This window comes from Corvus moneduloides, chromosome 13 (assembly GCF_009650955.1).
Source record: "Corvus moneduloides isolate bCorMon1 chromosome 13, bCorMon1.pri, whole genome shotgun sequence".
Lineage (NCBI taxonomy): Eukaryota > Metazoa > Chordata > Aves > Passeriformes > Corvidae > Corvus > Corvus moneduloides.
In genome coordinates, this window is record NC_045488.1 from 4,734,064 (window position 1) to 4,750,766 (window position 16,703).

Consider the following 16,703-nt stretch of genomic DNA (forward strand, 5'->3'; position numbering starts at 1 on the left):
GCACAGATGTAGGAGGGAACAGGGCCTGTGGGCGTTGGATCATACACACACCACACAGAGCAGCTGGTGTGACAGTGCATGTGTACACAGAGCACACGTGTGCACAAGTCAGCTGGGACACGCAGATAAAGATGGACATGGGGAAGAAAAAAGTGTTTTTACATGATGAAAGCTTGCTCTAAGTTCAGCATTCTCACAGAAGCGGTGATTAAGAAAAAAAGAGAGAGAGACAAAGAACAGACATATTCAACATACATTTTACACTTATAAGTACATATTACATTGTCTACCACTCAAGTATTTTTGTACTTCTGGACGTTGAAAACAACCATTATAGAGAGTAAACAGACTGTAAAACTTCCTGAGAGAAAAAGAGTAGCCCAACAGTCCACTTCATTTATGATTTTAAAAGCTAGGAAGTAATAGCATGTTAATCTACTGGCTGTGAAAATGTTCAAGCAGACAACACCCCAAAAGTTTCCTGAAACTAGTTCAAATTTAAATCCTTAAAAGAAAAAGAGGGGCTGTGCTCCTCTTCCAAAGTGTGTGTCCTAGGAATCCTGGCATTCATAAACTTGAACAGAACAATGTCCTAACTCTGTCATTTCTAAATTTTTTTTTTATATACGGAAATTAATTTATATGGAAATTACAGAGGGACATAAAATTTTGGGATACTGGTAAGCTGATCCAAAACCACTTAGGGTTTGTAATTCTGATTTCAAGCAGTTTTGGAACAGCCAAAAGATTAGTATGAACAGCATCATATAAAAGAAAAATGGGGGCAAACTATGTTTGACTTCCCTTTTTCCTACCTGTCCCTTCTGTGTTAGCAATACTTTGATCATCCCACCTACAGTAAAATAACCATCTCTCTGAGCTAAGGCACACGTACTGAGATTTTTTTGACACGAACATCCCCCTCTTTTCTCTCAGCAGCAGAGCTCTACAGGACACGCCTACCTTGCAAACTTTTCCTTATCACCAGTGATTTGATCACCATCATACCTAGAAACAAAAGATAGTACATCAATCAACAAGGGTTATGCATTGCATGATAGCCAACACACAGCAGAAAGCAAAAAAATTCACAACTGCAAACAGTTACAAAGAGCAGCAAGAAAAACGAGGGAATGAGAATGATACAGCAAAGAAAACACAGAGTCTGATGATACTTCCAAGCCATGCCAATTCAGAAGCTTCATTTGTATATTTAAAAAAATAGAAGACACATTTCAGTGGATTTAAGCAAACACTTTGACATACACTGATTTCTTGGGAAACTTAACAAGCAGCACCAGTACAGAAAACACCAGTGAGCTTTAATCCACGGCAGCCCATGAAATATTCATTGCTGTGCTGGAAGTGAACGGGCTGTATCTGTTCCAGCTCGCAACCACAGCTCCCTCCATTCAGCAGAGGGCACTGATGGTCTACAGATAACACAGGAGGGCAGAGACACGGCTGAAGGGTGATGCCTTATGTAAGGGAGCCTTCAGGAAAAAGTTCTGTAGGTACAGACACTGTACTGACTGCTGTGGAGGCTGGCAAAAGGCAGGCAGGCAGGTGAAAATGCTGGGTAAATAGAAGTGAAATTTAAACTGGCTTAATTCCCTAGAAGTAAACAGGTACCTCACTCCTACACAACTCAACAGAAGCTGGATGCCCAGCCAGGTATGTGTGGTGTTTGAGCAGCACCTTCATGGAAGAAATCCAAACCAATGGCATTTTTGTCCTGTGGGACTAAAGCTTCACTGTTTCTGAAGCATTGTCCCAAAGACAGGCAGCAATGTGACATTTCAGTAAAAAATTACATGCTGCTCCTCTTTCTCTTTCCTAAAAAACACACTAATCATTTGAAATTAGATTTTGAGGACGACTCATTTGTTTGAAATCAAACTGCTAGTTCCAAAACACAAAATGTACGTTTTGGAAAACACAAAAATAAGGTAATGGCTTTTCTAGAAGTGAAGAGTGCAAGTGCTCAAGAACAGTTAAATGAGATGTTGTATTAGACTCACACCTTTCCAAAATGATGTAATTTATTGCAACAGACAGCCTATGAAGGTCCCAGGTATTAGCTAAAAAAGTAGTACAGCCTAAACAAGCATGTTTTTCCTCTTCTAACAAATCAATAGTGAACTTTTTCTTTATTTCTGTCTGAAACAAATTAAAACTAATCTTAAGTAATCCACCTATGCAAGTTCCTCACTCAAACACTGAAGACAAAGCTTGAACGAGTCTTGAGCCGTGTTTCTTTAAGTTGTGTTTTAACACCAGCACCCTCAAAACATTCAAGTGACAACACCACTTTACTCCCCTTAACTCTGCCCAGAGAACAGGCTGAATCCGAGTAATTTTCAGCAAAAAGACCAATTCAATAAGGAATGGGCATATTACAGGGGAAGCATATGCACAGGCCCCGTGTGAGGATGAGGTGCCATGCAGGGATACCTGAGCTGAGCTGGAAGCCCTGGGAAGCAGAGGGTGTTACCTCCTGTGGAGCACTGAGCTAACACCACTGCTCCTGCACTCCCATGAGCCTGGAGCTTCTCTCCTCATCCATCTCTGCTTGACTGGGCTGAAGATGTTCTTGCCTGCAACTACTGGTTTTTCCCTTCCAGTCTCCCAGCTGAGCTCTGCACACATGCTCCTTCAGGCACTCCAGTCAAAGCCAGCTGGGTTAGCTTCAATATTTAAACAGCAGTTCTTTGATAAATTTGACCGAATTATTATTATTAATCAAATAATTTTGACCGAAACAAGCTAGGAATAAGTCATGGGAGCAATGTGGAGAAGGGAATAACTCGAAGAGGATGTCTGAACATAGCTCTGGGTGTCTCTGCATGGGTTTTCTGTACTCTCTAAAAACAGAACAATCTCAGGTCTATACAACATTTACAACGTAAATATCAGATTTTGATCTGACACCTAAAATCAGCTGTATCTAAGCATAGCACAGCACACCTCTCCATTAAAAGCAATGGAATTATTGGCTCAACACACCACCAAAGTTTGAAAGGCCAAAACCAGAATGGGGAAGGACCAATACACGTGTCCCCATGTGCCCAGAAACCCTGCTGCTTGTGCAGGCACAAATCAGGTCCCATTCCTCACAAATCTTGTTCCCATAACATGTGTCTTCTAGCAAATACTAGGACTAAGCCCTCAAATCACCAGTTTTAACACCAGGGACTGGAATAGCCTTTCTGTAAATGACATCAACCAAACAGGAGTGCTGTTGGTATTGTCCAGTAAATTATGATATGGTGTCACAGTGTATCTTCAGCACACTTCTCTTTCGGACTGACTGGGATAACCTTGTTAATAAACCCTACAGTGACAGCTGTGTTTCAACAGGGCTGCTGCTACAGAGCTGCAATTACAACTTGGATAATCAGCAGTTACCCACAGGCTTCCAAGTACCTACACCCCTCACTGCAGCTGCTTGGTTTCTAATGAAAAAATGCAAACAGTGTGACCAGAAAAAAAAAAAGGAAAAGTGAAAAAATGGCAATGAGGCTTTACTGTTTATTTCTAGCTTTGAATATTCCGTGTGAATTAACATTTTTTTGTCAATTTTTACTATTCGGTTACACTTAACGGTACATAATGTAAAGCTCATTAACTTTAAAAAAACAATCCACCTCTAGGATCTGTCAAATTGTCTTAACAAGCAATTAACATCTGAAAAAACTTAGAAATGAAATTTCATTTTCAGTGGCCGAAAGACAACTTCAGCAACGTCAAATAACCAAAGTTCATCTACAGCAGTTGAAATAATAAGCTAAAAATCACAAATTTTCTCATTTGATATAGCTGCAGAGTGAAATTGTGACACACACACACTGTCAGCTTTATAAGCCAATAACTACATCAGGTACATTTCTGCCAGAATGCCTAATTTTCAGAGGAAGCTGATAAAAAGAGTAACTAGTATTTGGGTCAAGATGTTGGCAAGTTCTTCACTCATATTTATATTGCTTTTAAAACATCAGTAATGAGACAGCTGTCTTTCCCCACTGAAAGAAGTCAGTGATTTGGCCAACTCTTTGTACATGCTCACCTTGAAAATTTGCTGGGCCCCTCCCCATCTTCATCATCAAAGTCCATTCTGTAAAAGCAAGATTTCCAAATCAGCAGTCAAGTCGTTGGCAATGGTAGCATGAACATTCAAGCCAGCTGTTCTCAATATTGCTGGATTTGTGCTTTGACTAGAGGTGTTAACGACTGAGGAATCCAGTCTTGCTCACACTCTCCAGTCCAAGGAGCAGCTCATTAGCTGATTTATGTCCCAGACCTTCTCTAGGCAGTGGAAGAGAGGAGTCCTTCCTTAGGCCAAATCCCAGCCTGCCAGTTTGGCTCCTCCAGGGAGCCACAAAAAGCAGGAACCTCTTTCTTCACGCTTTACACAGACAGACTAGGAAGATTATCTTCTTAATTTAGACATCTAAATTAGATTCCTATATTAGGCAGTGTTATTGTCTCATTCTCATAGATATTATCACTACGAAGTTATACGACAGTATAATTTACAAAGCATTTTAGACATTTTTATACCTCTAAAAAGAGGTGGATAAATATACATATCCCAAATTACAAGGCTGCAACTCTGCCATTTAAGTAGACAATCAAGTTGATATAAAACTATCATATACAGTTATTGTGTTAGTGTATTTATTTTAATAAAAAAATACATTAGTATGATATACAGACCTTGATCAATCACTTTTAATTTGTGTAGACAGGAAATCATAGTTTTGTTTTGCAAACACTTTCTCAGATTTTTTCAACACTCTAAGCTTTCTAACCTTTCAGTGTAATAAAACTTCCTACAACTGCAGATTCCATGTCTCCAGCACTGTTCATATTAACAGGTGTAAGTCCTGTTAAAGGCAAAACCCCTTCAAAGTGACAGTAACATTTATCTCAGTATTAAAAGAAGTCCTGCCAATTACAAATTGAGATTTGTATGTCCAGAGCACAGGAACAAAGATGCCAAAACACTCTCTGAAACTACAACAGCACAGAGAAGTACGAGTGCCAGTCAGGCATGGCCTTCCTTCCTAAATTCTGACAACCAAGACAGACTGGCCCATAAAGGATGTGTCTGAGTCACAGCAACCTCTGTACAATTGGGATGAGGGCAGCAAGTCAGCACAGGAACTGGACATGGCACTAGAAAAGTTACAATAATATTTTCCAGATGGCAACAGTGATTATTCATTTCTGGAGGAAGCAAAGAGAAGACCATTTTCCCAAAAGAGCTCTAAGAAAAGCTGCGTATTTAACTTGCTTAACTTTGATGCAATCACCATTTTCACTACCAACTACGTCTTTGCTCACCTCATTACCACCAAATCTGGTTCCAAGGTCCGTGACCCTTCAGCTGCCTTGTGCAGAACACCACTGGCCCCCAGTGGCCAGTGCCCCCACCTCTGCCACAGGGCTGCAGCTAAGACAGGACCCTGCTGCTGCTGGCACCCCAAATGCAGCCTTCAGTGCTGGCACCAGCAGCCTGGATCCCCCCTGACCTGCAGCACATGCAGCACTCCCAGGAATTTAACATTTACACACCATGGTCCAGCCCAGGGTCTCCTCTCACCTACCTGCTTCCTCCTCACATGTAATAATGTGCCTGCAGGTGACATTCCAGAACAAACTTCCCAGTTATTTTAACTGCAAAGTTTCTACCTGCACTGAAAATGTGAAAGTCAGTGTTACAGGAGAGCTGTTGGTTTACAAGTGGAGGGCACTCACAAAAGCATCACATCCTTACTTGGTTTCACTGGCAACTGAAACACAACTGAGAGAAACCCAGTTTCAAACAGGTGGGAAAGGGCTGCAGAAAAAATTATACACCTGTGGGGGAAAGCCTTTTCTTCAGGGATTTTATGAGACACTGGTTTAATCTGGGACAGATTAATTTTGTAACTCCTTTCCTTCTCCAGTACACTGAGATCTCATGCCTTGGTGGATATGGTTCTATGATTTACTTTGCTTCCAGCCAAATACTCCAGCTGAGTGCTAAGGGATGGATTTTCCCCAAAATCAAGTATTAGCTGTACTGCATTTAATCTAGTTCATTATTACTGCAATACAATGCAGAGAATTAGAGAAGATGGTAACCGTTTAAGGCTTGATCCTGCTGCCTGCACTGTATCCCCACCTCTGAAGGAGTAAGGGGGACTAACACACCTATCTATTTAGATGGTTGGATATCAGCTTCTCACTTTAGGAGATCCTTGATGGGTTAATATCCACAGGTAACACCTCCCACATTAACTGTGGGCTTATCAGAGCAGAACCTGAATGCATACGGTATAACATCAGTCTGCACCAGACTAAGTCTTTAAAAAATAGCTTTGCTGTGTCAAACTACCCAAACCCCTTTATTCCACATGAAAATTGAACATAAATTCCATTAAAAATATCAATACTTTTAAAAAATGCAACAGCAAATGCATCTCTGTCCCATCTTTGTTAATAAACACATTTCCTAATTTCACTGTGCAAAATGAGAAAACCCTTTGAAACATTTAAAAAAAACCCCTCAGGTATAAAGTCATTGATTCCAATGTCCTGTCTGATCCACCGTGTCTGCTTTACAGCGAGGCAAAGACAGTGAATCAGTTGTAACCTTTAGCAGAACACAGCAGAACACATAAAAATAATATTCCATCAACCTCCTCATACCCTGACAGATAAGATCTTCTGTTTAGATAGAATATACTGCACATTAGCAAAACAGTAGAAGCAGCCTCCAAGAAGACAAATGACATCATTTCAGAAGATTCAGAAAGACTATCTTTTATCTTCATTTAAAATTCCCATTAAAAAGAGGCTTTAAAAAAGAGCTGCACTATGCTCTTTTGTTTTGAAGAGACAGCATAAATCTTGTTTTCCTCTTTCATACTGTTCACATCAATCGCAAAAAGGCCTGATGCATGAGGTACTTATTAAAATATATTTTCCTTAGAAGATGTGGGGCTACCATAAATACAGCGATAAAAGTATTTTTAAAAATTCAATTATTCTCAATTACACACATTTCCATAAAAAACCTCAACAAACCAAAACCAGAACTCCTCCAACAAGACGGACCTGCAAAGGTTAAAAAGATTGACATGCAAGAGGATTTCAACACTGCAACAAAATTAGTATGTAAAATTCCCAAGAAATGTCAAAAGATGCTTGCCGTGATTACACAGTGTAGGAAGGGGGCAGGCAGGAATGGTCAGGAGCAAATGCAGCTGAGAAGCAGATGGGGATCTGTATTACAGCCTTTTATTCAGCACAATATTGGGGGGTAGAATGATGGGATGAGGTCTCTTTTCCCCACATCTTTTCTCTGGTTCAGAGAAAAGGCAAGACTACACAGTGAACCAAAACAAAACCAATGCAACTGAAACCAACTCATCAAAAAACCCCCAACCCTCCCTGCCCAAGTACAGACAGCCCAGGAAGGTGAAAGAGCCCCTTATCCTCTAATACAGCAAAGCCTAAATTAAAAACACATTAAATAAAGAAGTGAGAGTGCATTAATCTAAGCTAGTCATTGACCACTGCAGTGCATTATCTTATGCTGTCACTTTTTTCTTTGAAGTAGTTGGTATAATTTATAGAAAGGAAAAATATTTTTCCAAGCTGTCAATGAAGCCAAGTGCCGACACGGCAGAAACACCTTCTGGATAGCCAATGAGTTTAAACTGATCTACATTCAAGTCCACACAGCAATTATTCTGCCAGCTTGCCTCAGCAATTACGAGAAAAGAAACAATTTTCAGAGATAACCAAAACTGGGAAAGCTGGCTGTGTACGCAAGCTCCGCTCCTTTATGTTTGACACAAAACATTCACTTCTAAAATGCCCAAGGATTGAGGTGTACGAAGATGTATCACCAGCAATGAAAGGATCGAGTGTTAGCTGCAACTTTGTTCAAAGAGAAGCTCAGAGGAATTAGACACAGCAGGCATTCTTTCCCTCAAGGTCTGAATACACACACACTGAACATAAAAAAAAAAAAAGAAGCACTCTCAGCTCAGGCTTGGAGAAGGGCTATTAGTTCAGAGCTATGCTGCACAGATGAAATACCATGGTCTGGGTATAAAATGGAATCTGTACTAATTTACTCACTGAATTTACATGTTAAGTACATTTAAAATAATTTGATTTTATGTTCCTCCCACCCTCCCCTCACCTTCTCACAAATAGATGACAATATTTTAAATGCAACAGTTAAAGCATTTCAATTAATATCAAGTCAGTATTTAATATAATCAGAATATTTCACAGTCAGCAGCATCAACCCTTGGCAACAGTAAATTGTGAACTGATATTCAGAGCTGACATGGTTTATGATCAAAAAAGAGATCAAATATCCTGCAACTCAAGTACAAAACCTTATCTGTGTTAGGTAGCAATGAAAAGATGTTAATGCTTTGTCTTTTCTTTTGAGCTCAAGTTTAAAAAGGTTTTCCCACTGAGCAGCTTGAAAATAAAAATGTGATGCCTGTCAAAGACAGATTTTAGGAGTTTCTCAAACCAATTTCATACAGTTAGCTCAGCATAAGAAGGGCACTTAGTGGGGGGAGATATTCAAACTGTTCTGTCCAAAGGAACACCCCTCACACAACCACCCGGAGTGTTCAGTCACACCAACTTAGCTCCACGTTCCAAGGTCAGCCTTCTCCCTTGTTAATTCACTCCGAGACTGAGACTCCAGCACTGACACTGGAGCAGACACAGAGAACTGGCAACGTACCTTGCTGAACAACTCCCAGAGCAGCTCTTGCAAGGAATAATGTCCTCCTTAGGTGTTCGCCAGTGAAGGTTTTACTCACACTGTCGATCCTGTTAAGCCCTACCACTGTTTTATTTAGGGCTAAATATAAGACTAATCAATATCTTTCGAAGACACTCTCAGATCAGCTATCTCTGAGAAAGCATCACCCAAAAACCATTATTATTTGTGATCAACCTTTGATAAAAACAGGGTGGTTGTCAACACTAGAGAGTAGTTTTCTGCTCTTCCCAAGCTCTTGCTACACTGTTCTTCTAACACAGAGAACTACTACGAGTTGCCACAGAGCAATCTGGTGTGGGAAACGACCCCTACACCACATCAACCTCTGAAGCTAGGTAAAACAAATTTTCTTCTTTAGCAGAGCCCTCAGGCTTGTGTAAGGGCTGATTTTGATTCAGGCCCTTCTCCCAGAAGAACATCGTGCCGCACTTCCAGTGAGACCTAGAATATCGTAGTCCACAAGCTCTGAAGAGTGAGTGCTCATGTTATTTCTGTACCTGGAACTATTAAGAAAACATCTTTAACTAACAAGCCTATCTTTAAGAGATTCCAAGTGTAACCCTCAGAGGAAGTTGATCAAGTCTGCATGTGCAGTCTTGCTACCTTATTCACATGATAAATCAGTGTGAGGTTAAACAGATGTAGGCAATATGCATTCATTGTATCTACAACAGCCACAGGATCCAAACTCCTTTCTGGATGCTTTGCCAAACCTGAAAGTCTTTTGAAACAAGCAAAACAACAAGCCATACACTGATCAGCAAGTTTCATCTTGCAGAAAGAACAGATGCATTGAAGAGAAAAACAATACATCAGTGACTAATATCATAATGCAGTTTACATAAATAAAACATTACATAATAAACATACACATATATACAGGTACATTTGGAGTTTTACAACACAAGTAATTTCCAGTTTTGGACCTGAAAAGAAGAAAAAAAAAAAAAAAAAAAAAAAAAAAGAGAGAGACAGCTTACCCAGAGCGACGCTTTCCTCCCCTGGAGGGCATGGATCCTGCCATCCTCACTTGTCCACTCGCCATTGGAGCCACTGGCAAGGCCACCGAGCCAGGAATATCTGATGCCATTTCTGTAAGGCAGAGGCAGGGGAAGAGGTGGGGGAAAGCCTTTAATCCATTATCTTCAAGGAGAAACCTCTGCTGCTAACATTAGAGACAGGCCCTTCCCAAAACAAACAGAGAAAGCTTTCCTTTTTATTTCTAAGGAAAAGTAAAGCCCCGCAGATTCACAGATCCTTTACAAGAAGCCGAGTTGGGTCAACAGCCATTACAGTGCCTGGGAGACAGAGAGAATTGCAGGTAGGTACCTCTGTAATTCCACTGACCTAATGGTTCTCACTTTAGGTCTCAAAGGGGCTTGTCAGATGAAGGCAAACAACTTTCTACAAGTTAAAGTGCCCTATACAGAAACGCAGAGCTGAATTCCCAAGGCAAATGAAGCTGCGGATCATGGTACCAGGGCACCAAGAAAAAGAAAAGTTCAAGAACTCAGTTTGCCAGAGAGGCCAAGAGTTGAGAGCAGAGATGAATGATCAGGTGATACTGGTTTTTACTATTTATATTCTGGAGGCATTCAGAGGGCCAGACTGAACTTAGAAGAGCTCAAAGGCTTCCTGCATTTCTGTGTGGTGTCTTGCAGAACAGAACTGAGCCCAAAATCCAGGCTGATATTCATCCCTTTGCCAGGGCTCGAGATATAGACACAGGTTAATGAGATCCTCAAACCTCAAAACTCTGATGTGAGGACTGCAAAAGCTCACCTTATGAAACAGTTTTCAGACTGCTAATGGCAAGTACTTCTGAAGTCTGTTAATTACAGTTCATTACACTTCAAAAAAGAAAAGTGGAATATAACATATTTATACCCTTTTCTTCTATCCCATTATTAAACATGGGACTAAGAATATTTTTCCTCTGTGTAACTCTCACAAACTATATGAGCAATTAAAACTTTTTTCTAATGCACATATACTTTATTCACTCCGGAGGCAAAATCTACAGTCAAAACATTTAATTATCTTGAAAGAAAATGCATCTTCCTTCCAACTTTTTTTTAAAAAAATATTGGCAAGGTGTCTGGAGCTACAGCTAAATATAATTACTAATGGAAAGCAAATCTGTTTTAAAAATCTTGCTATTTTTTCCCCAACAGATAAGTATGAAATAACTTCAATTATGGAAACAGGAATCCATGCTCTTTCACTATGTCTGGAGAGCACTTCCATTTCTGCCACACTTTACATACATCCATTATGCAACATTATGTATTTCAAATAATAACATTTTATCTGTTCACTGATTTCATGAATTTCTTCTAGCACATTTAGTTTTATTAACTCCTTTTCAACTAAAAAGCAGCAGAGCACAAGTCTGCAAGGCCAAAAAATGAGACCTCTGCCTATGCCCCCACACCACAGAAAGTTCCACAGTGGCTAAAGCTGCAGCTGTGTGTGGAAACACAGCATTAATGCACATTAGCATATCTCCAGACAAATAAAAGCATCAGCATGCAAACAACTGGTAAATCACTATTTCCAGAATAAGTACCCTTAGCTGTCTAATGCCCATAATTCACTCAGAACATTCAAACTCATCTCTCGTGGGTAGAACCGAAGGTCATTTTGAAATGCTCTGCTCACTCATTTATTAAAGCAGATGGTAAAAACCATAATAAATCTATCTGCAAAGTGTCCCTGTCACTCAGAAACACACTTCAGTATAGATCATCAAGGAGATCAGATTTTTTTTAAGTAGTTACTGTAATACAAAACTGTATTTTAAGAGTAAGAACAACACCATATTTGATACTGTGACGAGAAACTCTTGTAACCTCATTTTCCTCAATCTAAACCAAAGATGATGAAGGCCAAGGGATGGATTCATCTACTCTTACAAGTCCAAGAGCCAAAGCTAATTATTTAAGGTAACTTTACCAAAAAAAGGAAACAAAGCCCCCTTGCCCTCCTTTATGCATTCCATGCTTAGAGGTACATCCAAAACAGATTGAGCAAACCTCTTTCTGTAGGGCCCTTGCTCTCACCACTGACAAGTCAGGGAGACCCAGACAGATAGCTTTGATCATTGTCCAATTTAGGTGGTTGTGGACAGGCAGAAGGAGTTGTTTTTCTGCACTTACATTCAGCCTTCCTTGTATGCAGATATAAGAAGCAAGGGCAGCTAGGCAAGATTCAAGCAGGAAGGACAAACAGAACTGTGTATTTTTTAGAAGGGGGGAAAAAAAAGGGTTAAAGGAATGGCCAAACCAGAGGCATTTTACAACAAACAAATCATCTGTGTAACAGGGTATAAGCTAAAGAATTACTGTGTAGATATCTGGATTCTATAGAATGGCACATCCAAAACAGTGCAATACAGAAAGGGACTTCTTAGACAAATCAGCCTTCAGATACGTCTTCACAGTCCTGGGAGAATGAAATCAAGCTCATTGTGCTGACTGCTCTAAAAGGGGGTCTTCAAAAATTTCCATTTCCAAGCTATGAGCACAAGAAGAAAACAAAATTTAATCAGGGGATGCACCGACACTCACCCACATGAAAGCTCATCTAAGAGGGAGGAAAGGTTCAGGCCCTTCCAATCACAAGACTCTCCATTATGCAGCAGTGTGGTGAAGCTGTGACAGACCTGCACTCAGATCAGTGTGTAAGACACCCAATGTACCCTTCCATTTCAGAGCTTCCCATGCCAGGGACACCACCGTTCTGTGAGCTATTGCAGCTCTCGTGAGGTGCTCAAGGGTGGACAAACACTGCTGAGAAAAGCAATCAGCTTTCCAGGCTCTCTCTCCTCACACTACAGAAATACGAGATCTGCAGATGGAGAAACCAAGAGGCTTTGGTCTCTTTGAGGCCACACAGCAAAGGAAACAACTCCAAGGGCAACAGCACCATGGAGCACGAACACCCTGAAGCTGACCCACCCCAGCCAGGGCAGCAGCAGAGCTCCTCACACACTATCCTGGTGGGCCAACAGTGACACCAGAGCACTACAGGAGGACTTCAGAGATGACAAAGTGACCTCAGTGCTCAGCTGCAGCCAGCTGGGTGTCAGGAGCCCTATCCAAGTTGTATGGCTGTGCAGAAATGTAAGCAATAGATTGTGGCTGTAAAGACTTACACAAGCTGAAGGCCGCAAGAACATCTGGAAAGACGAAGGAATGAAACCGAACTGCTTCCCAAATTATGTTCCTCTCTACTCATTCATGAGAATATCAAAAAAAGAAGCAGATCTTGATGATATTTTTACATCTATAAAATATGCCTGGTGAGAAGCCAAAAGCAAAATCTGATGGAACAATCAGCTGCTTCTCTGACTAAGCATCTGTGAAGTTACCTGTCTGTGTGTGCTCTGGAAAGAAAACAAGAGAAAGAAGAAAAACAACACTCATAAACTGGAGTCTCAGATAGAAATACTGTGCTAGAGAGGCATTCCAGGGAGCCTATTAGCATAAACAAAACAAAAAGCAGCATACATCAGATACAGACCAAAAGAAAAAAAATAACATGAAAAGTCTTGAGAGCAGCCCACAATTCTGTATAGTTACATAAATTTAGGGCAGTCCCAGTTACTCCGTTGGAGCATAAAATCATATGGAAGCACAGACCTGCAGCGTCAAATTGGTTACAGATATATTTAAAAAAAAAAAAAAAAAAAAAGACATGCTGGGTCAACAATTATAAAGATCGTGTTTTCAGGCATGCGAAATGCAGAACTAAACCCACATCCAAGATACATGTTAACACTGATGTTCACAGAAGTGTTTCAGCAGCAACAAGTGTTGCGAAACAAGCTGGGCTCTTTCTGAGATTGAATGTTCAAAGAGAGGACTTCCCTTCTGCCAATGAAAATAAAACTAGTGTTGCTTACTTTACCCAAAATTAAAACACCAACATAAGGGTATAATTCTCAAGAAATAAAACAAGGTCAGGCTGAACATTCATGAAAATCATCTGTAACCATCAAGGCAACGTTCTGAACAAATTTCTTTAAAATCTTTAAAAGGTGTTCCTCAGTGTCAAATAGAAATTCTTTTTTTTTTGCTGAAAAAGATGCATGCAGTATTTCATCTGGAGGTTACAAAGTTCCTAGAGATCTGCCAAAGAACACAGAAATGTTATGGGAACAAAACCCAGGACAAGACTTGCAATCTTTAGTGAACATTCGTCCAGCTGGACAACACTTAACAGCTCCTGTCTTATCACTGTCATGTCTGCAAGCAGGCCAGATCCTGCCACTAACATTTATGTTCATCTTGGGGATCCCTGAGGAGCTACACTAACCCAGAACCATGTTAGTGCTCAATGTAAAAGCAGAATTAGTCCCTCCATTTCTGCCCAGACTTAATCTCATTGCTGAACGTTCCAAGTTTGGGCATTACACTTTACTTCAGTGCCACATGTAGGTCAACCCCAAAATATTCACTGATGTTTCTGAAATAAAAGACAATCTGCAAACGTACATTGACAATACTGGGATAAAATAGAGGGATTTATGCCCCAAAAATCGACGTTCATCTCAAGCTGTTACATAGATCTGCAAAAGATATAGCTGCTTCACAAAGCAAAGCACAAAGAGCAAGCTAAATGCTGCACAAGGATACCATGAAACTGCATGAGAACCCAGATCAAGGCAGAATTACTAAAAAGTGCAGCATGCCAGCATGAACCTGGACTTCTCTTTTATGGCAGGGAATCATTAAACCACAGCTCTTAAGCCCAAACTTTAAATCCCGAGCCCCACCCCAGATCTGCTGCCTGAAATGCAGCTCTATCTTGTTTCTGACACAAATTTGGGACTTGCTGAGGTACCCCCCAGAGAAGGGCAGCTCTTGGGCCAGGTATCCTCACAGGGAGCATCACACAGCCCTGGAGATGGTGGCCCCTGCTCTGCTCCTCTCCACAAACCACATCCATGCATCCTGCTGGGAAGCTTTGAAATACAACCAGATGCTGTGCATGACAAGACTTTCTGACAAAAAGTCCTGTTAACTACACTATTTTCAGCCACTCGAGCTATATTCCCCTCACCTAAATACAGCAGACACAGACAGGGCCAGGTTAAAAACCCAAAGTCTACTGGAGAAATGTTTTTGCCAACTCCCAGAGACTTTGAATCCCTGACATTAACTGTAAGGATCAATTCCAGGTTTGCTATTCCATGTCAGGTACCACTGAGCATGCTCTCCACAGGGCTCTTTTATCCTTCAGCACCTACTGTAATAAACAGGATTAAAGTCAGATACCAGCATTTGACTAAACGAGAGGAAATTCTACTTTTATCAATACAAATGTGACAGATTTCCAGCCACTAATCCATAGAACGATTGAGATGTCAATCACTTCCAAGTAAATGTGAATCTAAGGCTAAACACAGAATTATGAAGATGCCCAATCCCATCAACAGCATCGTACACAGTGATTTCAAAATGTTCTTTTAAATATTCTAAGAAAGCAGATTTCAAAAACTTCTTTAGAAACTGTATTTTTCATTACCCTGAAGTCATACGGGAGTTAGATGCATCTCAGTTAAATGGTTTTGATTGCAGTCAGTTGCAAGGGGGATTTTCTGCCTAGCGCAGAGACATTTAAGAATATATCATAGCTCTTACTTTAGATATGCCAACAAAAATACAAAGCCATCATGTAGTCAAAAATATTTCACAGAAACACTAATGCTAAAAATCTAGCTGTATATTTAGTCATTGCTTTTACGTGTTAACTACGGAGATGATAAAACAGAGCTCACTCTCAATATAAAAACCCCACATTTTCATTGTTCCTGATAACTCTGTTAATACTGTTTTACTTGCATTCCTTTGCCAGACACTTTAAATAGACTCCACATCAAAAACATCTACTGTACAGAGAGGATATGCAGAAAAGCAAAAACATTCCTTTCCATGCTCTCGACAGAATTACGATTACAAAGAAACCACAAAACATAAGAAATCCCACCTTTAAGGAAGACTCTTACAAAGATGCTATTTCTTTCCTGCAAACAAAACCTTCTTGGAGAGAAATTTTATCCGCATATAAGAAGAGTCAGAAACCTCTGGGAAGAAATGTAGCAGCATTGGTATTCTGCTCAGAAAATGTCATCACAGATCTGTTTACCTTAACTGTGGACCATGATTCAGCCGGTGACAACCGTCTTGCATACTGATCAATTTATTTGCAGCAAAATTACTAACATTTTCTACTTTAACCATTTAGGTTCTGGAAAGAGCTACTAAGACAGGAATAATATAAAAATCCTAATTAACTAAAAACTTTCCCCTCCACCACAATGCCCTGTGCTTTGGGGTGTCTCCACCCGTAATCCTGAAGATAAATTAGGGCATATGGTGAGCAGTTACTAGAGAAACGTTCTCTTTTTTAAAATGAAAATCAGAGCTTTACCCTCTGTCTGCATCACAGGTGAATGTTAAGCACACTTGAAGGGGGGGTGGAGATGATGTGATTGAGCTGCTCAGTTGAGGGGGCACGGTCTGTTCAGCAGGGATGGAGACCAAGCATTTAAGAGAGTGGCCTAACTGGTGTTCCAGAGGCCAAATCCAGTTACCTTGCTCCCTGCCTTCTCTGCTGTGACTCTGGAGGAGATGCCAGAGTCAGTGGTATCTATCACATGCCCCATCAGGAAACTGAAGAGCAGGTTTCGAAGTCAAAGAAGTGAAATCCTCTATGGTGCCTCCACACTTGAATGTTGTGTTCACACAGGCCATGCATGTGGGATGCCCTGGGATCTCACCGCAATCCAGACCTTTCTGCGTGCCCCATAGTTCAACACCACCACCTGGATGTGCAAAAGAAGGTGGGATGCAGACACTGAATTGGAAGTAAACTGTGACAAAAGAGAGTT

General features: G+C 40.6%; 1 protein-coding gene across 5 annotated transcripts in view; it reads right to left on the reverse strand.

Annotated features, from left to right (window-relative positions):
* ARNT2 (aryl hydrocarbon receptor nuclear translocator 2) overlaps positions 1-16,703 on the reverse strand; it is a 98,890-nt gene that overhangs the window by 64,197 nt on the left and 17,990 nt on the right. For 3 of the 5 annotated variants that reach the window (XM_032122784.1, XM_032122781.1, XM_032122780.1), the window contains exons 2-4: positions 9,787-9,898; positions 4,067-4,114; positions 964-1,008 (exon numbers count right to left, since the gene is read on the reverse strand). In XM_032122784.1, the coding sequence (XP_031978675.1) occupies positions 964-1,008; positions 4,067-4,114; positions 9,787-9,898 (205 nt within the window). Of the gene's footprint in view, positions 1-963; positions 1,009-4,066; positions 4,115-9,786; positions 9,899-15,799; positions 15,940-16,703 lie in introns of those variants that run through there. The other 2 variants (XM_032122782.1, XM_032122783.1) reach the window with 2 other exon arrangements.